We start from the raw sequence: 22,517 nt of genomic DNA, 5'->3' as shown, positions 1-22,517 counted from the left end.
CAGATGACAAAAGACTACTGAATTCTGCAAACACATTAAGTGATACTCAAGCTATAATTCTTGTTCATGTTTGCCAGATATGCAATTTTATACTAGGCATCCCACATTCAAGGCATGTTCATCAATGAATGTGCCCATAATTAATTCCCTGTATTGTTGATTATACAAAAATGTGGACAGTTTCAATTGCACATTTGAAAGTTTCTACAGAGCATGCTGACCATTAAGACCCTTGCGCTATTATAGTTCGTTAACAAATAAGAACGTGAGCTTACTTAGTTGAGCACTGCATGAAGAAAACTGTTTAATTCAGTGGGCACAGGCCTGTATTGTCTTTGTCCAAATTGTTTCACAAGATAAACAACATTACTGCTAAACTCCATGTGTAAAATAGGAACCAAATTATGCCTTGATGTGAACATCTCTTTTAAAGGATGTAAGAACAAACATGGAATTTTTCAATTTTAATGTCTCATATTTAATTAAGGAAATTCTTAATTTGGTCGAAAACCAAGCAATTTTAGATACAGTTTAGACTTGGATTTAGCATTGCATGAAAAATAATTATGTTAATAGTTAATGACAGCTGTTGCAATAATGCAAAAATCTCTCAGCAATATTGATAGCTGTTGCTTTTATATTTTGCTCTTTCCCATTGTTTCTTCAAAAGGATCTTCAGTTGGCATGGTGGAATTCCTTGTATATCATCTGAGCCCATTTGTCCTCCTGATGGTAGCAGATTCCTTTTCCGTTTCGATATTTGACTCTGTTGGAAGAGGTATGTTAAGATTATGTGTCAAGAAGACGAAAAATGGTTTTCTAGCCTGTAGAAAACCATGGTTTGTTTGTCTTTATTTTACATTTGACTTATTGTCTAAAATTACAAATATATACCGTGAAATGCTAATATATTAAACATTAAACATTTAAGAAAGAAATGACAAAAAAGTCACAATTATTATTGAACAACTTACTTGAATCCATGTTGCTTACAGTACGAATGAATTTTTTCGATGGAGGCAATATATGTCTTCTTAATAGGTCTTTCTTTGAAATCATTGCAGCAGTTTTTGTTTGATCTCATTGAGCTAATCCCAGCAGCTGTAATAAAGAAAAAATAATTAAAGGTAAGCAAACCTACACATAAAAATGTCATCGTCATAAAGAATGTTGATTAAAGGTTGCACTTACTTGCTCCAGAGTACATAGTAAGCAGCAGCAGTCCAAGAACTAAGCACAAAATCTTCATTGTGTGTTAAGTCAAAACTTGATTATCTTCTGACTTTGAATGAGATTTTTTTGAATGTATCGATTTCCTTTGGTTGCTGCTCCTATATATACTGATTATTGCAGAAGTGATGTGCGGCCAAAAATTGACACGCATGGAAATTCCCTAGAGTACTTTGAAATGGATATCCCTGTTATCAGAACAGAGGGGGGAATGTCTAATTTTGTTAGAGATGTTTATCTTTGGAGCATTGGTAATGCTCAATTCCAAACCAGTGTTTTATTTTCCATTTTTTTATGCTAGTTACGTATGAATCAGTACTCAAATGCTAATACCATGATATCAGCAAGATGTTATCAGTTATTTTAACACATACATTTGCACCTCAAATGTATGGTCTCTGCTGTCCGTGAAGGTATTGCTATCTTCCTTCCCCTATTCGAAAATCCTTGCATGTCCTTCTCGACTTATTTTCCGAATAGCTATAATATTTTACGTGTAATTCACTTACCATTCAAGGTGTAGGTATTTTATGCAAGATGTATCAAGTCAGTTGGGGACTGCAGCCTAGTTCTGGGAGAGGTCAGCTATAGAGGTGAATACCCCTGCTAGCTGGTGGCTGCGCAGTCTGAGGACACGGCCCGGAATTCAGTCTGGCCTTGGTGACTTTACTCCTTTATATAACCTCCACACATCAGCCATGTTCACGGGCACAAGTGCAGTCTTCCTGGTCCTCCGCTAGCAGTGGCAATGGCGTTGCTTATCTCAAACCGTTTGCATAAGGAGTTTTGCCCCTCGGGGAGAGTCATTGAGCATGCTGTTGCTACTGTTCCTCTTTCAGGGGAATCGAAAGAGAGGCCCACATGCATTTGGGGTCAGAGCTGGGGTAGCTGCTGTCTATTTTGGTGTATCATATGGTTTTCTTGGACTTCGTCAAGGTCCCTAATGCTATAGGCAGAGGTATGTGGTGACCGTCACCATTAACCCCAGGCTTTTACATGGTTTTTTTCAATTGCTTGAACACTATAGACACATGCTTAGACCAAAGTAACACAACTTAAAGTTTTTGTTTCTATACCTTAAACCCCTGTAACCATTCCTTAAACAAAAACGCTGCTTTGCACTTTAGTTGCAATTGTGCAACACACTTGCTCCTTTCTGCAACACTCCTGCACACTACACACTATTTCATGCATAAGACACTTAATTCAAAAATGACATCTCATTGTACCATTGGGAAAACACATCTATTCAAAATCCTAAACACATTGGTTAATTGAAAATACTTATATACACACCTGAAAACACTTTCTTCCAAAACTGAACACCAATCAGCCAGCTACAGAAAAAAAGGCCTCAGTTAAGCCATTTTGAGAACTTTGCAAGCATGCATGCAGGAAGAGCAAGAGGCAGAGGTAGAGGAGGAAGAGGAGGACAGGGACATAGAGGAGGACGTGGTGGAAGAGGCCGTGCACAGAACATTATTTCCGATGACATAAGAGCAACTTTGGTGGACCATGTCATAAACCATGGTCTGACTATGAGGTAAGCTGGGCAGAGAGTCCACCCTAATCTAAGCCGTTTCACAGTTTCATCCATGATAAGGACATTCCGACTGGAAAACAGGTTTGTCTTCAACTCTCTACTTTCTACTCTACTCAGACTGTATCTGAGTATTTGCAGTACTGTACCATATCACATGTATTGTATTGCAGGGTGGCTAATGCTCCTTTTTGAACGAAAGTGGTAGTTTTGTGACATACTGTGATTACCTACATTGAGATGTTTCAGTACTTTCTATGGTATATACAGTAAAGTACAGTATATACAGTACTGTAAAACAGAAGCAAACCAATACAGTAACATTTTGTGGTTGCTTTTTTCAATAGAATGACTAGAAGACCTTCTGGGGCGGACGCCAACGCCTGTTCACCCAACAGCAGGAGCTTGCCATTGTGGACCTGGTCGGAGCAAACAATGCAATCCGTCTCAACCAGCTACAGCAACAAATACTTGCAGATAGAGAAGTATTCAATAACATAGAGCGAGTAAGCATTTCCACTATCAGACGCATCTTGTTAAAGCACCAAATTACCATGAAGCAATTGTGCAGGGTCCATTTTGAGAGGAACAGTGTCAGGGTCAAAGGACTTCAACGTGAATATGTACAGGTAAGTGTTACAGTCTTTAACATTTACAATACAGTATTGGTGTCATCCAGTTACAGCTGAATATGTGCCATTGTATCAGTACCACATAGATACATTCAGAGAAGTACCGGGTACCTGTTTGATGGGGTGGGGGTTCTGTATGTGTAGTACTGTAGTTGAATGTTTTGAGTAATGCCATCCAAAATATGTATCACATGTATTTTTTTTCTTTACAGAGCATCTTGGAGATGGATGGAGCTGCACAGCCTCATGAATTTATTTACATTGATGAGGCTGGATTCAACCTCAGCAAAACAAGCCGACGGGGTCGTAACGTAATTGGCCAAAGGGCAATGATGCAAGTGCCGGGACTGCGCGGGGGAAATATGTCATTGTGTGCTGCCATAAGCCTTCAAGGGCTACTGCACCATCAAACAAAACTAGGTCCCTTCAATACCGAACATATAATAACATTTCTGGATGCACTTCACGATGCAGCTGTACAGGACAGACCAGAGCAGCCCAGGTTTGTTGTTGTCTGGGATAATGTTAGTTTCCATCGGGCTGCTCTGGTCCGCAACTGGTTCACCAACCATCATCAATTTGAAGTCCTATACTTGCCCCCTTACACACCATTTCTAAACCCCATAGAATATTTTTTTTCGGCTTGGAGATGGCGTGTATATGACTGCCAACCACATGCTCGCATGGCTCTTCTGCAGGCAATGGAACAGGCCTGCGGTGACATCGACTTAGGGTCAATCCATGGATGGATTTGGCACACAAGGCAATATTTCCCCCGATGCTTAGCGGGAGAAAACATTGCTTGTGATGTTGATGAGATCCTATGGCCAGACCCCAACAGACGGCAGGATCCGTAAGCCCACCCACGCACAATTGCCATGTTTTTCTGTGTTTAAGTACAGTAGGGTTTATTTTTGTTTTATTTTTGCTCAAACTGTATTCACTGCACTGTAATGTACAGTACTGCAAGGTACAGTATTTAGTATTTGATCTTTTGGTTGTGGTGAAAACGTGCCCTCTGTGGAACTGAATAAAAACAGTGAACATGAAAGACTGCAGTGTTTTATATAAAGTAGACCAGTGTGTTGCTGCTGACCTGAAAGTGTATTCATATGATGCAAGTGTGTATCATTTTGTCATCAGCGTGCCATTTTTACAAAGAATTGTTAGGTTTTGATAGCCGAGATTCAATTTGACATAGATGTGAATGGTTTATTTCCCAGTGTTGTGTCTTATTTGCTTGCGTGTTGAGTTTTGACACAATGAGCTAAATTTTGCAAAATGTGTTCAAGCAATTGAAAAAAACTGTAAAATAGGGAAGTAACTTTCGGGATGCATCTTCCACGAACTTAGTTACTTCGTGGAAGATGTAACTAAGTTCTTACTCCTCATAGCTAGTGCTTTAGTGTTTTAACCGCCTGTCGGGAGAGCTGCGGAGAGCTGCAGTGTCGCTACCGAATAGCTGGGTAATGCGAGCTAAATTAAGTAAAATGTACAATTTCCACTGAGAATCGAAGTTAATGTATCAATGGAATTAGCTGGGATTAGGTGTGGTGTGTGTGTGTGTGTGTGTGTGTGTGTGTGTGTGTGTGTGTGTGTGTTTGTGTGTGTGCGCGTGAGTGTGTGTGTATGTGTTTATTTGTGTGCGCTTGTGTGCGTGTTTGTGTTTATAGATGTAATTCTTCGTCTCCCCTGCAGAGGGCAGTAATACGCCTCGCCACGTTTAAACTACCAGAAACCCCACAATAGAAGAAGAAGACGTCTCGTTTGTTTGTACTCGGCTGCTCGTCAGAAGACCCGCTGAAATTCAAAGTTTGAAGCGCAGGCAATGGATGCAGTCATGTGTCGAACACCAAACTGATTTATATATTTCAATTTTTTTTCAGGTAGCTATCCGTAGTCCGCGTTGAATAGTTCCTAGTGACTGGAATATTGTCTCTACATATCTTCGGGTAAGCAGAGCTTATCTGACGATTAACTGACGAGCTTTGTCTTTCTATGGGTAACGTTAGAGCTACGGAGAGCTGCAGTGTCGCTACCGAATAGCTGGGTAATGCGAGCTAAATTAAGTAAAATGTACATTTTCCACTGAGAATCGAAGTTAATGTATCAATGGATTTAGCTGTTTGTAGATAATAGAGATATGTAAAGTGAAGAAAATTACTTTGTGAACTCCTGAGTGGGTTGTGAAATTAGTGTCGGGCGTTTTCAAGTTATCACATTCCAGAACATGCACGTATGATTTTTACTGTTGAACACTGTTTTTTATTTTTGTTAAATCTTACACTATCTAGTCTGGTGCCATAATAATTGGGTCTTTTTAACTTTAGATTAACTTTGGGGAACATCGCCTATTGAATATAAAACCTGACCCCTTTCTCCGCCCCCGGAGTTGACTAAGCTGTCAGTTGGTTTCCTCCACAGAGCTCATCATGGAGCCCTCAGGCAGCGGCAGTCAGCTGAAGAGGCCGAGAGCCCCTCTGTCAGACTCTGAAGACAATGTCTTCTCATCCTCAGGTGCGTGTGATAGACGTTATTGTCATATTTTAAACGACACTGTACTAAAAGTTTTCAAAGCATTTTGTTTCTTTGTGCTGTTAAAATGATCCATGACAGAACGTAAAGATGGGCAAAAGCGCCAACGCCTGGATCGGGCTGGTCAGGAGAACCTCAGCCCTACAACATCTTCTGGACGTTCAACTGAGCAAGCGCTGAAGCCGGACACACCGGCCATCAACTCGGTGCGCTCCAGGGTGCAGCAGCTCACCCAGAGACGAGAAGGTAAGACTCTCTTGAGTCAAGTTTATGCACACAGTTCACAGGTTAAGACTCTATGCTATTGACAACCACTCCCTCAGCTTAGAAAACCTTCATATTTAAATGACTTGAAAATAGGCCTCTTAAGACATTAATATGGATCATATATGCCAATAGGGGTACAATATTATGTCTTATGCATGTTGAACATCAGTGAATATGTTCAACACTATATTGATGTTGTGGCCAGTGAATTCAAGGAGCTGCAAATGTAGAATCCATTTACAAATTCCTCCAAAACCTGAAATTTGTCACGCATTACTTGGATTGCTACCTGCTTAGGTAAATCCTTGCAGTTGGTAAGCTCTCTGTTTTCCTAGTATTATCAAGCACAGCCTTCTGAAAGAAAGATGGCTATCAAGTGAGAACGTGTTAAAGCTAACCTGAGCCAGTGTGGATTGCCGTTTTGAACGTGTAAATACCTGGATGAATATTGGACAATGGACTGCCTGCTACTCACTTCAGGAGGACCTGTCCTGGCCCAGAGGTGTCTGTCAGATCCCGGGGCTGACAACCTGTCCATCATCCTGCACAACAAGGGCTTCACCGAACATCTCCTAGGTGAGAATCTGCAGAACAATGTGCAATGAAAGTCTAGACATAGCTATTTATAGTTGTTAAAACAATATTACAGAGTACATCATTCTAATGAACAGTTCGTGTTTATGGTATTGTTGCGCCTCTATGCAGCATGTGTCTTAAATGTGATTATCTTATTTCATGCCAAAGAACAAATTTTCCACCAACGTTCAGAAGTATGTTTCGATACTGATTTGATTCAAGCAGATTGCTATAGATTCATGCAGAGCCATTGTTGCACAATACGTGTATGGATCTATATCTTTACCAAAACCCCATCTATAGTTTAGATTGGAGGAGTATAGATTGTTATAGCTATCCACCAATGAGCTGATATCTCTCTTGTTATCTGAAGCCAAATGCCCTGTGTGTGCGTTTTCTCACTAGGGGAAGATGAGTTCCATCAGCGCATGGAGCGGTTCAAAGCCCCCATCTTTCAGCCTAGCCCAAGCCTGGTCCCTTCAAGTCCCCGCACCTGCTCGGATTTAGTCTCTGGCATCCAACAGAAACTCCAGGGCAGCCTGACCCCCAGCTCCAAGCAGGCGCTCTTCATACGACAGGTATGTCACTTTATCACACGATTATACTACGAAATCATGACTAATGTGACTTTGATTAGATATACCTATTTATTTATTTATTTATTTATTTATTTATTTATTTATTTATTTATTTACGTTTTATTTGAATAAGGCAGATACAAAAACGAACAGTCATCTTATGTATGCATCATAGTGTTTTTACTCAAAGCTAATTCACAACACTTGTCCCTAGTAGGGCTTTTGGTTAAAAATAATAATACAGATAAACATTATTAAAAATAGAAAAATGGAAGTGAGATAAATGGAAGAGAAAATATGATGTACAGAGAGAGCACAGTGTAAAAACTAAATAAGAGAGCAAGAATCTTGCTGAACTAGCCATAATTTTGTTTTGTTTTTTTACCGTGAAAAATGTAGGGATAGGTTTCAAGTGGTCTGGCTGTGAGTTCCATAACTGTGTCCCTTTTATTGAAGAGGCTGTTTGAGCAAAAGATGTTCTGCGGAAGGGGATTCTACAATTGCCTTTTGACATTGCTCGGGTAGTGGATCTTGTACCACTTTGTAGTCTTGTTATTGTCTTGCAGAGCAGTTGGGGAGCAGCGTTATTTAGGCATTTGTAGACCAATTTAAATAAGTGTAAGGAAATAAAGAGAGAACCTAGCCTGCTATTGAGGCATGGTTTGGGTTAAGCTAGCTTTCCAGTATTTAAATGCAGTGGCTACGATTTAAAAAAATAAAAAAAAAAAAAAAAAAAAAAAGTATCTATATTTCAAGGGTTGTTGTTGTGCTTCAAAAACCTTTGGTTTGTTTTACCTCTTGTGCAGAGTTTTACTGCATATGCAAACATGTACAAAAAAAATCTCACCCAAGATCTCGGTCCTAAATTTTTATTCAGTTCCTCTGCTTTGTTTGTCACCCATTCAGGAGCGAGAGAAAGAGCTGCGCCTGTTAAACGCTCAACCTATCAGTGAAAATGCCTGGCTGAAAAGAAGCTCATCCGATCCCACAATATCTGAGGTCAGTAAACAGATTGGCTTTCCCTATGGGGTCAAACCTTTGGGGTCAAAGTTGATAATTAATGTGCAGACTTGTTCTTCAAAACACAGCCCCAACGTTTTTTTAAGAATTATCTTCCCCATGGGACGCAACATCAAATCTAGCTACTTCCATTTAAAAACAACCTGTGTAAATCCTAGAAGGGGAGGGGCACTCCTGGCCCCTCCCCCTCCACCTGGACGCCTCATGGATTTAGGAGGAAAGTCAACTGGCCTCCAGTGCACCCCTGGGACGTGAGTCAGCGTTTAACAGATATCTGAACTATCTGAGTCACCTGCTGCACGTGGGCAGCACTTTCAGGAGCAGGGGGTAGAATCCCATTTAAGCACGTTGGCATTAGAGGAGCATGAATGTCAATATTTAATGAATTGTCAGCACTTTCTATCTCCTTTTTGTAGTTGGAAGACACTTTTCTTTTAAGGCTTCACCTTTCTTTAAACCTTCATCACAATAAATATCAATGGTTCCATGGGCTCCACAGTACCGACTTCAAATTTTAGTTTGACAGGACACACTTGAAGAGTAATGAACAACCCTAATGTTTGCACATGCCACCAGATAGTAACCATCAGTTAGCTATTGGCTAACTTATAACATAGAATAACATTTCCTATCCAATGACAAAATGTTGTTTCATTACTCTTCAAAGGTAAATAAAATAAAATGGTGTCTTAAGAGAAGGAGGAAATCACCTATTGTCACTTCCCCAGTCATAAACAGTTCTGAATAACTTGCTTGGTGTGAAAGGGTGACACCTCATGGTATTATGGTGCTTTGACATGACATGGGTATTTCACTGTTGTACAAATCTATTCTTATTGAATTGAACAAAGCAAACTAACAGATTTGGAGCTTTCTGGTCCAGTAAGTAAAACTCATTTTGAGTCTGCTAACCATCAGAACTGGTGGTTAGCAGAGTGGCAAAATGAAGCTGGATTTTCTAATCTTTGATATAACTCTACTTACTTGTTTTCCAGCAGGGAGATACCTCGGCAGATGGCAGTTTCACTGAAACTCTTGCTCCTAAATCAGAGAAGCCAAAGGAGAAAACCACAGGTAAGGTTATATAACATGCCACTGATATTTGCCAAATATCTTTTTGCAATTTAACATAGGCAAAGTGTCTATGATATTGACATTGATAAAAGGGTCAAGTTTAAGTCCATAGCATATCTATAGCCTGAAATTAAAAGGTCATTGAATTACAGATTTATTTTACAACTACATTTAATCTACAATCAATTGTTTTACTTGTAGAAAGAGCACAGGCATTTTGAGAAAACCAACAAGTCATTTTTTTAATCTGTTTTCCTGTCTGTGTTGGTAATAGGGATGTAACGGTTCACGTTATCCAGGGATTGGTTCTTGCCACTTTCTTTTGGTCACTTTCAGTTCGGTGCCTTTTTATAAACCTAGGAATGGCTCACCATGACCTTGTTTGCTCCATTCGTTGCCCGTCCTCGAACATTAATGTCTGCCCTTGCATAAAGGTATATCTTTCTTTAGACATTATTTTATCGAAAATAACCAGAACGTGGTATAAACCAATAGGCCTATAAAGGGCGGTGATCTTAACTACACATTTAACTCCAGCATCTTGAACTGTAGTAAATGGTTGTAAACGCTATGAAAACGTCCAAGCCTCTAGTGACCTCCTTATAGCGATCTGAGTTGGTTGAACAATGTTGACTGAAAGCTGTAGGGAGAGCTAGGTCGTCGTTGTTTAGGTTTAGCCGGCTTCTCTCCCCTTGCACTTGCCAGAGTTACACGTAATACCAATGTACCTAGGCTAGAATGACGCCGGGTCGAACAACCTCTCACTCTGTCAGCTCACTGAATCCCTACCAACTTTACTGCTGTCTCTAACCTTGTTCTCTACTGACCAATCATCACTCACTTTAATAAAGTATAATTATGCCCTACTAATATTAATTATCACTGTTACTAATAGATATATGGCTGCGACTTCAAAATGTGCTTAAATCAAACGTTGTTCTTTTTTCGTGTTGCACACTTTTTTGACGGGAATCGTTCCAGCCCTCATTGGTAAATGTCTATAAATACGAATACATACTGTGGCTTGTTAGTGCAGAGATGTGTTAATTTTTACTACTCCACAGGTGAAAAGGCACCATGTGACACTCTGACTGCTGCCACTCATGTAGAGATTGAGAACTGCAGTGAATATGAAGAGAAGAACATGTGTAGGGAGCCAGACTCCCCTAGGGTCGAAAGAGACAACAAAGCGAAGGAAGAAGATGGTTCCGTGAGGGAGGAGAAGGTCATAGGGTCTCCTGTTCAGCCTTGGAACCCCTGTGAGCTATTCATTGATGAAGATCAGAGTGTTTTAGAGTCGCCCCCTGCCAAGGAGATGACCGGGCAGACCCGGGAGTCACCTGTGGCGATCGAAGAGGGAGCTTCCAAGGCACTGTTGTTGGAGGGAAAGGAAGAGCGTGGTGGCTCCTCCCATGGGGAAGAGGACATGGAGCCTTCTACGGACGAAGAACAGCGGCTGTGGAATTACCCTCAGGTCGGGGAAGATGGGGAGAGGGAGGCCACCGTAGAAGCCTTGGGAGAACCTGAGGGGGAATCCTGGCCTGCAGGTGAGGAGCAGGAGAAAAGCCAGGGTCAAGGTGCACAGCCTGACGTCCAGGACAGAGACGATGGCCATGTCCTTGCATTGGTTTCGAGGGGATCTGAAACTCTGGAACCTGAGGAAGCCGTCATAATGGATGAATGCATAGAGTCAGAAGTCAGCCCTTTGGTTGAATCTCTTGCAGCTGAAAAGGCCATCAGGCATTCTAATGTTGATCATTTTGATGGAGACCGAGAGGCCTGTAATACGGATCCAATGCCGACCGTCGACACGTTGGCTCAAACGGACACAGGGAAATTAGAAGAAACCTATGTGGCATATAAGGGACCAGCAGAACCCAGCAGTCTGGAGCGAACGGAGCCGTGTGGCAGAGCGAGTGAACGTCGAGCTATGACGGACAACGACCCTGCACACAACCCTGGAGCAGTGGACGACATGGCTCCAATGAACCAGTGTGACCCCCCGCACTCCCACCCAGACAAAGCAGCTCAGACTCCATCAGAGGACCCAGTAGAAGAAATGGAAGGACTGGAGCCAGGGCCACCTGATGGAGGACCCTGTGCTCCAGACGGGCCAAACAACGACAGCCAGACGGAGGGGGCCCCCCCGACAGCTGGGAGAGGCATTCAGAAGAAAGTCACCTTCATCATGGAGCCCGAGCTTATCAATGATTCACTCCTATCGGAGGCAAACACTTCCTGTGAGTCCCAAGCCGAGAGTAGCTTTTCAGGTGAGATGTATACATTGGCTTAGAAATCCACGGGGGTTGAGCACTTCGGTGGGCTGCGGTGGATACTCGGTAACAGGCAGGAAAGAAAAGAACACCAAAGCTTGCTGAGGAATAGTGGTCCTTTTTAGGGGAGAGGTGTGCACAATTGCCAGTGTATTGTGTAATGCAGCTACTGCTTTGTGTCTATCCACAGGAGAGCTGAGCTCGCATGACGAGACCAACACAGCGGAGATGATTGACCAGATGTTCGAGGAGGTGCTGGAGTACGCCGGGCGCATGGAGGAAGAGCGGCAGGACAACGAGGACACAGAAGACCGGGACAGCGGCATCGGGAACTACAGTGGGGACAAGAGCAAGATGGACACAGAGTCCGAGAAGGAGAGGAGTGAGGAAGAGGAGGGGGAGCAGCCCGAGAAGAAGGGCATGGAGGGAGAGAACGAGGAGCCGGAGACCAGGGAGGACGAGCTGCTGACCTTCCCTCCCAGTGGGATCCTGTCTCCCCTCAGCAAGTCCGTAGAGGCTGTGGTCACTCCTCTGGTAGGTACCGCGTCCATCTCTCTCAAACACAGCTCAACAAGTAAAGAACCCTTCAGCCAGGGTATTTAGACACTAGGGGGTTATCTAGGGCTTTATCTCATGAATCAGTTTGGTCGGCTCCCAGGTGTCCAGAGCCGAGGCAGAACCTTAACCGAAGGTTAACCAAGAAACATTTGTGTGACTTTTCTTTTAATTTAGTTTTTGAAGGTGTGAATAGTATTTGAATACTTTTCTGTATTGTATTAACGTCTGCGTGTTTGTCACTCCAACAAACAGCGTCTGGCAGTGTCCACTCCCCCGTCTCTGCTCCTGACTCCAGAAGAGGAGGCATTCACAGCCCCTGCAGCGGAGTCTGCTCCCTTATACAGGTACCAGCACAATCCCTTGTTACTGTATCTATGCTACAGTACATGCGACTTATCTCTGATAACGTCACGCCGTTTACAGTATAGAATTGGTCACCCCACAAACTGTTTTGGACGGGTAGTGTAAATAAAGATACATTCATTCTGCTGGAAACTGTTTAAATTGTATCATGGGTCTCTTGATTCTGTAGTATTCCTGTGACTGGTGTGAATTTGCTTGTGTCTATCCATTGATAGCATTGATGCCTACCGCACTCAAAGGCAGAGCAAGCTGCCTGCCATTCAAAGTGTGACTCCTGCAGCTCAGAGGCGGGCCCCAGAGAAATCCCGCCCTCCACCTTCTATCAACACTAAAGAAAAGATTGTGGTGAATCAACAATCTGTTTTAAGTCAATATGCTCTCAACCACCTCCTTCCAAACGCAAATCCAATTAATTTGTTCTCCTCTGATGTTTGGTATCTGTAAGAATGGACAATAAAGTCCTCCCTAATGGGATCAAGTCATATAACATGATGAACGTTGTGTGTGTATTGTTCTGTCCTGTGATGCTCCAGGCCCTCACCGACGAGGCTGGGAAGCTGCAGACGGTGATCACCCAGACCCTGCAGGCGTTGGGCTGCTGCACCGATGAGACCCACGGCCGGGGCTCACTGGAAGAGGCCGAGGCAGAGAAGCTCCTGCTGGTCTCCTGTATGTACTGAGCTGCTGGGTTCAGCGGGTTACAGCCTGACCACTTTTCAGTGTGCACTGTCATACAATACAAACAAGCTTCCTTATGGAGGGCGAGTAGAAAGTGTTCTAGGACCATACTGTTTGAGTGGTTCACTTGAGCATTGTGGTTTAGCATGAATGAATAAGTAAATAAATATGCAGTGGCTTTATGCGTCATTATTCAACGTTGGGTAATGAGTTCAAATAGATACTTCAAGTACATTCCCCACCTTTATAAACGGCATTACTTTTTGTAATGGCCCTTTTCTTAATCATTTGTCCTCATTTGCTCCAGGTGAGAAGCGTGCAGCTCTGCTGGCGGAGGTGACCAGACTGAGGGAGGAGAGGGGTTCAGCCTCTGAGGAGGCTGCCGGAGCTGATGGGGACTACATCTCCCAGCAGCCCTGCAGAGGGACGGTCAATATCGCCAATGTCCAGCTGCCTCTCAAAGTGGAGTTTGTCTGCTCCTCTCGTAACCGTAAAGGTATGAAACCCTCATCCAGTTCAATTGGAATTGTTGGTGTTTGTGTCAAGCTATTCACTGCATACCATTCTTTCATACACATCATCATTACTATTCAAGCATTCACAATGGCTCAGCAGGCTATATATAAACGATATAATATGATGTAATATATATCATATATATTTTATAATAATATTACTCTACTTGGCTAATAGAGATGGGCGATATGGCCTAAAATCCATATTGCGATATACATTGCAGCCTCTTGCGATAACGATATATATCACGATATAAAATAACCGTTTCAGAACAGGTTACATAGACCCTAAGGAAAGCAAAACTGCTTAATGTATTTAAAAAAAAAGAGAAATATAGTATGTCATTTCGAGAACATTTATTGTGAAACACTGTAATCATACAACATAATGTTGCAGATAAATAAAATAAGTATTGGGTTTCTTTCCTTTAGTGCAAACCATTCTAAAAGGCACTACACTTAGTTTAAGTCCTTGGTTCTTAAATGCCACCCAAGATGCAGAGAACAGGAAAAACGGGTGTCTTTCTAGATAAGGAACAGACACTACTGACAATTAGGGATGGGCATGATTAATTGATGATTGATCATTGATTGTTAAGATTTTTGTCGATAACGTGATATTTTTAACCATCAAAAGGAGGTTGACCCAGCCGGAGAGGTGGTCTCGGAGACGTTGCTCAACATGGAGCAAAGAGGAGATGGAACGTCTTTTGGATATTTGGGTCCGATATCCAAAAGACATTCCGTCTCCTTTTTGCTCCATGTTGAGCCACCACCCGACTGTCCGAAAAAAGCAAGTAAAAAGTATGCTGGAAAACATAACTTAAAAATGCCGATGCATTTAACACATTCCGAGTCAGGATGAGGGAGAAGGAGTTGGACCAGTCCGCAGATCAATGTATATCACGCTGGATATCCATGATTGTTTACTTTCACCGGTGCTTCCCCCCCCCTTTTTCTTTAACGCTTTACAACGCCCCAGACCTTTTTGTCCAATGATTTAACCCATTCAGACCGGATCACGCATCTGTGCGTGTTTACCATTAACCCATTTGTACCGGCTGCCCGGAGCAACATTGTATCTACTAGATACAATGTTGCGCCGCACAGCAGCCGGTACAAATGGGTTAACGTTCTTTGCACACATGCAGGTTTGTTGACGAATTCTGGGACTGTTGCGAAAATTGCAATGTGAAAAGGAATTGCACCAAACCAAAAATTAAACATTGTATTTTGCATCATCAACATGCATTATCGCGATAGAGCGATAGAATTAAAATCTATCGTAGGCCATTTATTAATCGTTTATATCGTATATCGTTTATATCGCGCATTACTATTGGCTAACAGTGATTGCTTTTGTTTTTCTGTTGCCCTATATAAGGTCGCCCAAGTCACTACTTCTTCATTCTGATTCGCTACGGCCCCTGCAACATCGTGGCAACTCCATTGGCCACAGCTGCCGACGCCAAAAACGGAGACACGATATCGTTCCCCACCTCTGTCACTTTGTACGATTTAGCCTCTGGTGTTTTATTCTTTTAAATGTTCACTTTTTCCCCTATTTCTCATGTTCATAATATATTGATCTATAATCCATTTCATGTTTCAGAAAGGACATTCGCTCCAACTTTGAGATCGACGTGGAAGTGTATAGCCTGGTATGATTTCTTCTCTTAATGATGTAGTTGACCCTGAAAAAGTCCCTGAAAAGAGAGACAGCACTGACGCATCACTTGATCCAGTTTTGATTCAATTTGTAATGGACCTCTTCTGATTTCCAGTCCCACGCATCAGGGGCCACCTGCACTGTGGATCGCATCTCCACCAAACCACGGGTAACTGACGCTGCTCAATGTGCGTTTCATAGGACCTGCGTGAAGGAACATCTGATTTACACACTCTGCCTTTTACACTTACAGGTCACCCCAAGGAAGCTGCTGAGTACAATCACTGTGAGTTCCACCCTCACAATGTTCAGGGACAGTTCAGTTGTATAAATAATAGACTTTTATCAGATATTCAAATACTTATTTTGACCTTTTCCTTTCCTAGCATCGGTCCAATAACAGTTTGACAGGTATGTCGCCTCCCCTTTTGTGGCATTTATCTCGATCAATTCGTCTATACTTGTCATCTGGTATTCTAGCATTTGTTGAAATTATAATTTGAATATAAAACTATTCAGAAACACAGCAAATATGTATTTATGTAGTAAACCCAAACCGAACACGGGACAGAAGAAACCCATGTGTTTGAAGTCGCTTTACTTTTCTTGACTTTGTATGTATGTAGGGTCCATCATTTCTGTATCGGAGGTGTCATAAAGTTTGTGTCTTTCTAATCTGATCGGCTGTCTCTGGTACAGCTTCCACACTGCCTGCCCTGAACACGCGCCGCTCCAGTAGCTTCTGTCTGGTGGGCTCCCATAAGATCACTCTGTCCTCACTGGGACAGACCAAGTTCCCTCTGGATAAGGTATGGTGCACCACCGATGCTCAAAGGATGGTCATGTATTTAGATGGACTTACAGTTTTGTATATTTATCCATACTTTTGGATACAGTCGGGGATGGTCGGATATCACTGCTACTAAAAGTATACATTTCCATGTACTTACATCTAGCCTCAAGATAAACATGTTGATATGTTGTAGAGTTCCTTTTTTGTGTTCATTAAATGTTCACTTTGTTGTTGTGAACTCTTATAGGGTCTTTGACAGATAAGTGTTGTGCAGATAAATAATCATTTTATGCCCTGGATTACATTTAATGATAGAATGATATTATAGGTAGCAATATTTTCTAAACATTTTTCTGCTTAAATCAGAATATGAATGAATACTTTATTCCGGACTCAAAGTTCCATTTAAAAGACACTACAAATACATGACAATACAAATACGAGGTCAACACAGATTAAAATACATACAAGCATCGATTCCAATGTTTCCAAAACCCAGAGGAGTACCTTGTATCACTCTGTTTAGTGTCAGTGAGTGCAATTATTAGTTTGTTTATTGACTCTATAAGTCGACACATAAATTTGCACATAAAATTCCTCAACACAGCATGAAAGGTGGGGACATTACTAGTCACAAACAAAGAGCTAGCACTTGTCCATCTTGAGAAGGAGCCCATCTGAATTTGTTTGGTTATAATAGACTTCGTACCACATATGCCTTTAGAAACAATGGAATGGTGGCTGTTTTTGTCCATGTACCATTGTTATGAATTACACTGAGCACAGATGGCCAGTGTTAGGTTATATTTCCATGGGCACTTGCATGGGTATACAACACTGTGGTGAAGGGTTTGCTCTGCGCACAGAGATCGGGCCACGTTGACGTCGCTTGGCCGCTGAGCCAGTGCCTCACTCCAACTTTTCTGAATCATCTTTTTTTACATTTTTCAGCACTTAACTGGGTGTCACTGGTGATGTAATCTCTCTTCCTCCCTATGTCTCCCTCCCCCCCTTCCCTTCCTCCACTCAGATGAAATTTGATGGGAAAATCAGGAGGCTCCTGGGAGATGAGTTTCAGGAAAAGGTCTTCTGCATGTTCACGTCCTCGGTCCCTCTCACCTCCCATCACCCATCACATCATGTTTCTCTTTCCCTCTAGAGACTCTGTTCTAGACATAAATCAGGAAATCCGTGTGTGTGTTTTCATTTTCCCATTGCATTGACATCAATCATTAGATATTTATACAATCATAAATCCAACGTTCCTAAAATGTCCCTAAAGTCGTTTTATAAGAGATCCCAACAGCCATGTCAGGCTCTTAAAGAATATATCTTAAAATGAGTATAATGTACTTGTAAGGCATGCACATTTTGGATGTTTGAGTACTTCAATCTCACTGTAATCCAGCTGACCAATGGCTTGATAGCTGATGGTTTATAAGCTCAAATTGCGTGGGCCATCATTCTCCCTCCGTTCCCAGGTTCCCTTCCTGTCTCCTCTGGAGGGCAACATCTACCTGCGCCTGGACACCGAGGGCCACTCCAGTGTACAGCACCAGGGGTTCCTGGTGAGGGGCTTCCTCCTGCTGTGTATATTGGCCTGGTTCATGAATGGGTTGATTATAATTGTACTCCTTGGGCGTTTCCCAGACCATGTTTGAGGTGGTGAATGGATTTGGCGCGTGGCACCGGTGCTTCTTCACGCTGGAGGGCTCCCACATGTTTTACTGGAACCACCCCAATGACAAGGAGGCCAAGGTACGATGGATAAAAGCATTTATTTTCTATGATACTTATTTTCTACACATATTTTTATTTTTTGTGTTTTATAAGTCTAAAAGTCACTCCCAGTGTTTTCTGCTAGTATTTTCCTTTTCAACCGTCTTGTTGTGTTTGGCCCTCGCAACACAGATAAGTGGTAATGTTCCAGCTCAGTGCACGGGTCGGAGCCCACGCCTTTGAGTGGCCTGTCAGGCTGGGAACACGCAACACATCGTCAACGTCTCTTCTTGTTTCCTATTTGGTCGTGTGCAGGCAGCAGAGGGCACCATCTCTCTGGCCAGTTCGCCCAGCCTGTGTGTGAAGCCTGTCAAGCGGGACTCCTGTGCTCGACCTTTCACCTTTGAGCTGGTCAGCAACCTCCACACACAGCTGAGGAATGAGGCCAAAGAGACTGTAGCAAAGTAAGTTACACATCTTTGTATTCGTATTGACATAATGCGCATTGATGAAACATTTATAAGTGGTTTTGTTTACATTTGTGGCAAGAGCGCTCCAACACTAAATGCCCATCAGCCAAATCAGTGCAACAAATATCAATATCAATTTCGGGTTAAATGAAGCCAGGAGAGCCGGTTACAATGGTTAAATAACCCAGATCTAAGCAAGATGCCTAAACACTGCTCATAAATCCATGTTTAACATGGATTTACTGCAAGCTGTGGGGATAAAAGTGTCTGGGGAAAATGTTAAATGAACCAAATCACACCGCAAGCACTCTGCCCATAAAATTAAATATTGCGGTTTCAGCTAACGGGAAAAGGAAGGGGTTTCCTTTTTCAAAAGGTCTGCAACAATCAGAGCTGAATGGGGGCAGAGATGAGATGCATCCATTAATCATAATACTGGGGTCGACTTTTAAGGCTTTCGTTTTATATTGGGGAAGACGTTGATTTGCAATGATGCTGTTTTTTTGCTTGGCTCAAAGATTTGATCAATGGAATCATTAAATATAAAGCGTAAGATTGCCCTATTTAACATGTGTTACAGCATTATTTATGCAGCAGAAAAAATGTTGGGAACCTCATCACGTTTCACCATGTAGCCGGAATGTAAAGACTTGCACCTAAACAAATATGGAGTTCAATTTCAAGGCTTTCCTCGAGGCGTCTTACCCTTCATATATAATGTATATCAGACACGCCCCACAGGAGCCTGCCGGCAGTTCAAAGTGGACCATTGTCTACCGTAGGGCTGCTCGATTATGGAAAAAAATCATAATCACAATTGTTTTGATCAATATTGAAATCACAATTATTCAAGCCATCATTTTTTTGTTTCAAAGCATGATGCATTTATTCATCATCTCTCTCCAAAAAAACACTTTGGAACTGGAAACTTTGAAATTTCCCCTTAAAAGAATACCAAAAATGTTTTGAATAGAACGTTTTCAAATCGAAAATGGTTTACAAATAATGTATCCAGCTGCAATTTCTATAAAACATTTGATGAATAAAATAAAAATACTTAAAAAAAATCGTCGTTTCAACTCGACTATATTAGTTTGGAGGTCATTTGACCCAAAAATCGAAATCGCGCTCAAAATTCCTAATTGCACCGACCTACCAGCGTGGCTGTGGTCCCCCTGACGGACCTGTCTCTGTCCCTGGCCACCAGGCGCTGGTTCTCCTCAGACACTAAGCAGGAGCGCTGCGACTGGATGAACCAACTCAACCAGGTGCTGCTGGACCTGCACACGTGGACCGCCACAACGGCCCGCAGCCAGCCCCCGGAGGCCTCCTCATCCAGCAGCAGCCTGAGGGAGAGCCTGCTCTAACCCTGCCCTGGCGGGGGTGCGCCTGGCCGACAGCACATCAATCATTCATCAGTCTGTTGGAGCCGTGGTGGCTGAGGGGTGAGCCGGATTGTGTCCTGCGACAGCCGTTGGCAGCAGAAAAGAGATTAAGACCTTTTTCTTCACTGCTAAATTTGCTGCTTAAATCAAAGTAGATTAGCTCTAATCTTGTGTACTCTTGTTTATATCAGAATTCTTAGAGAAATGATTGAATGTGTTGGTCTCGTATGTTTGAGTTGAAGCCTAAGGGATCCATTATTACCTTTGATTGTCACTTGCCAGTTGGATATTGTTCTATTGGGATGGTATCCACTGGTGGTGATGGTTCTTTTGGGTGTAGGGGAGGGAATCAATTATTTTGGCAATAATCTCTCCTGCTATTATTGATCAACTATTATTGGTCAATTACCATTTTGAGATGAAGCCTTCTGATATGGGCTAATATATTTGAAGTATAATAGACACATTTTCAGATGTGCATATTTTTGTTTGACTATAACTGGAAACAACATTAAAAAAAGTACTACTAATACATGTTACGATAGAACACTGCTACAATCCTTGACACTAATAGAAGTCAGAAGAATATATAATGAATGTATAATAAAGGCATGGGTTACACATGCTAGTGTTGGGCCGAGTGCCGTTTTGGGCGAGTCAGATGAATGCGCCCTGACGCAGCCGAGTGTGTTTGGTGGCATGACACGGGAGAGTACTCTTGGATTGACAACTCCATTGAAAAAATGAAGTTGTGGTAGCCTTATTTTGGGTTCAATTGGATTCAAATGCTAAAGATTGGTTCAAATCTTAGGTTTTGTGTTGCACAATGGTCGGCCCATCCTTATACAGTAGAGAGCCAGGGTTTGGTTTGGCAAAATGTATGCAGAAACAGATTTGGGGTGCTGAAGTGACAATGGAGAATGTGTTGCACTGTATGTTATCTCTTGTACTATCCAATTTAATTTTCTGCTCTTTTCCCTCTGTGTATCCTTATTTTTCTATGTATACTCCTGTCACTCTGTTCGTATTATCCATTCATCTTTCCTCCGTTCTATGCACCAATAAAAAAAAAAAGAAAAAGCCCAAAAAGAGCCGTCCGTCTTTCTGCAGATCTTAATGTAAGATATTGGCGTTCAACCATGAGAAAGTAGTCTTGAGGACTTAAATGACAACGCCTCCTGAATGCTGGATGTGAAGCCTGGGTAGTTGTCGTGTTCTTGGTTGAGTCCCTCATGCCCCCGCGATTATTCAGGCTTATTGACTGGACACAGTCTTGAAGGATTACTGTTCTGTGGAAACGCCTTCATGAGGTCAAATCTTTCCATCTCTTCACATTAAATAAATTCGAAATTACTGTCAAACCGTAAGGCACCCTGCCTTCCTTCGTTGTGTATGATGTACTCCAGTATGTTTCCATACCATGGATATAGGCTAAATGTGAAATGCTGAATGTAAAGATGATCTCTTGCTGCTATGGCAGGGATGTATATGAAAATCATCACACTTGGTAAAGATTTCACTCCTTTTGGAAATGCTAATCATTTCCAGTGAGCAGTGTGTGTCCGCCTGTCTGTCCGTCTGTCTTAAGGCTCTCATGGATACCACTACACACGCGGCATGGAAGAGTCCGCCAGGAAAGCAGCTTAGGTCAGGAATGTCATATAGGAAGTGGTCTGGAATTAGACTTCCTGTACCTCTCATAGCTCCTCTGGGTGGAGGTGGTGCTGTGATAAAGTGCCAGGTGATGACCACAATGGTGTGTGTGTGGGTTAAGGGAACGGTAAGGTCCACTCACTAGTCAAGGTTGGAGGAGAAACTAGTTCCTTACACACCCTAGGAAATGACCAGACTCGGGTCCCTGTCTCCCGCCATCACCCAGGTGGCAGGTCCGAGGCCTGGGGACCATTCTACACAACATCCGTTGGTCTGATCTAGACCCTCCACCCCTTACACCCTCACATGGCTCTTGTGGAAGCCATGGACAAAAGGTAGCACTGATAAGATGGCCTTGCGGAAACAAAAACGGCCTTCAAACACATCCTTTGCGGGGAAAAAACATTTTGATGTAAACCAAGTATATTATGTCATATTTTGTATATGTTGTATGACTTGACTCAATCTTCAGACATTTCAATTGCAAAATAAAACTGAAGTCTCTAATATTATTTATACTGCTGTCCAACTATAAACCACTTCAGCGCGTTTAGAATAAGTATTTTGGATGTTAACACAATCCCTTCACAAGACAGTTAACGAAGGGGAGGTCCGATAAATAAACAAACTCCCTCCAAAGGTGGAAGTGCAGCCTGTGTAACAACTCCGCCACCAGCGGCCTCAAAACAGCTGCACAGGATCCCCGAGCCCTCAGCCATGCAGGCTGATGTTGCAACAGAAGGAATAATAAAACAAGGCATTGTTCAGCACAAACAGTCTGGTAAGGTTCACTGACTTTGTTTTGGGAGATTGTTTGGGCCAATATAATGGCTACCAGTGACCTCTACAGAACAAAGCTTATCGGGATTTTTTTGCCGATATTATTGGTGGTTCGATTTGTATTTGAAGCCTTACCTTTTAACATGGGCGACAACGAGGATTCAGTGACACATGTCCTAAATTTACTCTTCCGTGAGCTTGTTTTATGG

General features: G+C 42.4%; 1 protein-coding gene and 1 long non-coding RNA gene across 3 annotated transcripts; one reads left to right on the top strand and one right to left on the bottom strand.

Moving 5' to 3' along the window:
• Nucleotides 1-482: 482 nt before the first annotated feature.
• Nucleotides 483-1,289, bottom strand: LOC307080852. Its single transcript, XR_013812107.1, has 3 exons — nucleotides 1,192-1,289; nucleotides 975-1,101; nucleotides 483-766 (listed from the first exon to the last, which is right to left on the bottom strand). It is a non-coding gene; the product is annotated as an uncharacterized lncRNA (long non-coding RNA).
• Nucleotides 1,290-5,212: 3,923 nt separating this feature from the next.
• On the top strand, nucleotides 5,213-20,917 carry anln2 (anillin, actin binding protein 2). Of its 2 annotated transcripts, none has more exons than XM_079742965.1 (23): nucleotides 5,213-5,354; nucleotides 5,827-5,919; nucleotides 6,019-6,183; nucleotides 6,685-6,780; nucleotides 7,186-7,358; nucleotides 8,265-8,357; nucleotides 9,377-9,452; nucleotides 11,916-12,259; nucleotides 12,536-12,627; nucleotides 12,862-12,991; nucleotides 13,180-13,315; nucleotides 13,632-13,820; nucleotides 15,224-15,350; nucleotides 15,452-15,500; nucleotides 15,624-15,677; nucleotides 15,762-15,794; nucleotides 15,895-15,919; nucleotides 16,208-16,317; nucleotides 17,332-17,385; nucleotides 17,783-17,869; nucleotides 17,952-18,059; nucleotides 18,336-18,484; nucleotides 19,698-20,917. In XM_079742965.1, the coding sequence occupies exons 2-23, from the start codon at nucleotides 5,835-5,837 to the stop codon at nucleotides 19,855-19,857; spliced, it is 2,535 nt and encodes an 844-aa protein (XP_079599091.1). In that variant the 5' UTR covers nucleotides 5,213-5,354; nucleotides 5,827-5,834; the 3' UTR covers nucleotides 19,858-20,917. The 2 variants fall into 2 exon arrangements, with proteins under 2 accessions (XP_079599091.1, XP_079599090.1); XM_079742964.1 differs by having other exon boundaries at nucleotides 9,374-9,452.
• Nucleotides 20,918-22,517: the final 1,600 nt, after the last annotated feature.

The sequence above is a fragment of the Pollachius pollachius genome (assembly GCF_949987615.1).
Source record: "Pollachius pollachius genome assembly, chromosome: 9".
Classification (NCBI taxonomy): domain Eukaryota; kingdom Metazoa; phylum Chordata; class Actinopteri; order Gadiformes; family Gadidae; genus Pollachius; species Pollachius pollachius.
This window is presented reverse-complemented; position numbering and strand designations above follow the sequence as displayed.

Coding starts and splice junctions, on each gene's coding strand:
- anln2 (XM_079742964.1), top strand. CDS start 5,835: ATGGAGCCCTCAGGCAGCGGCAGTCAGCTGAAGAGGCCGAGAGCCCCT. Junction 15,501..15,623: donor ACGTGGAAGTGTATAGCCTG/GTATGATTTCTT, acceptor TCTGATTTCCAG/TCCCACGCATCAGGGGCCAC. Junction 15,678..15,761: donor GCATCTCCACCAAACCACGG/GTAACTGACGCT, acceptor TTACACTTACAG/GTCACCCCAAGGAAGCTGCT.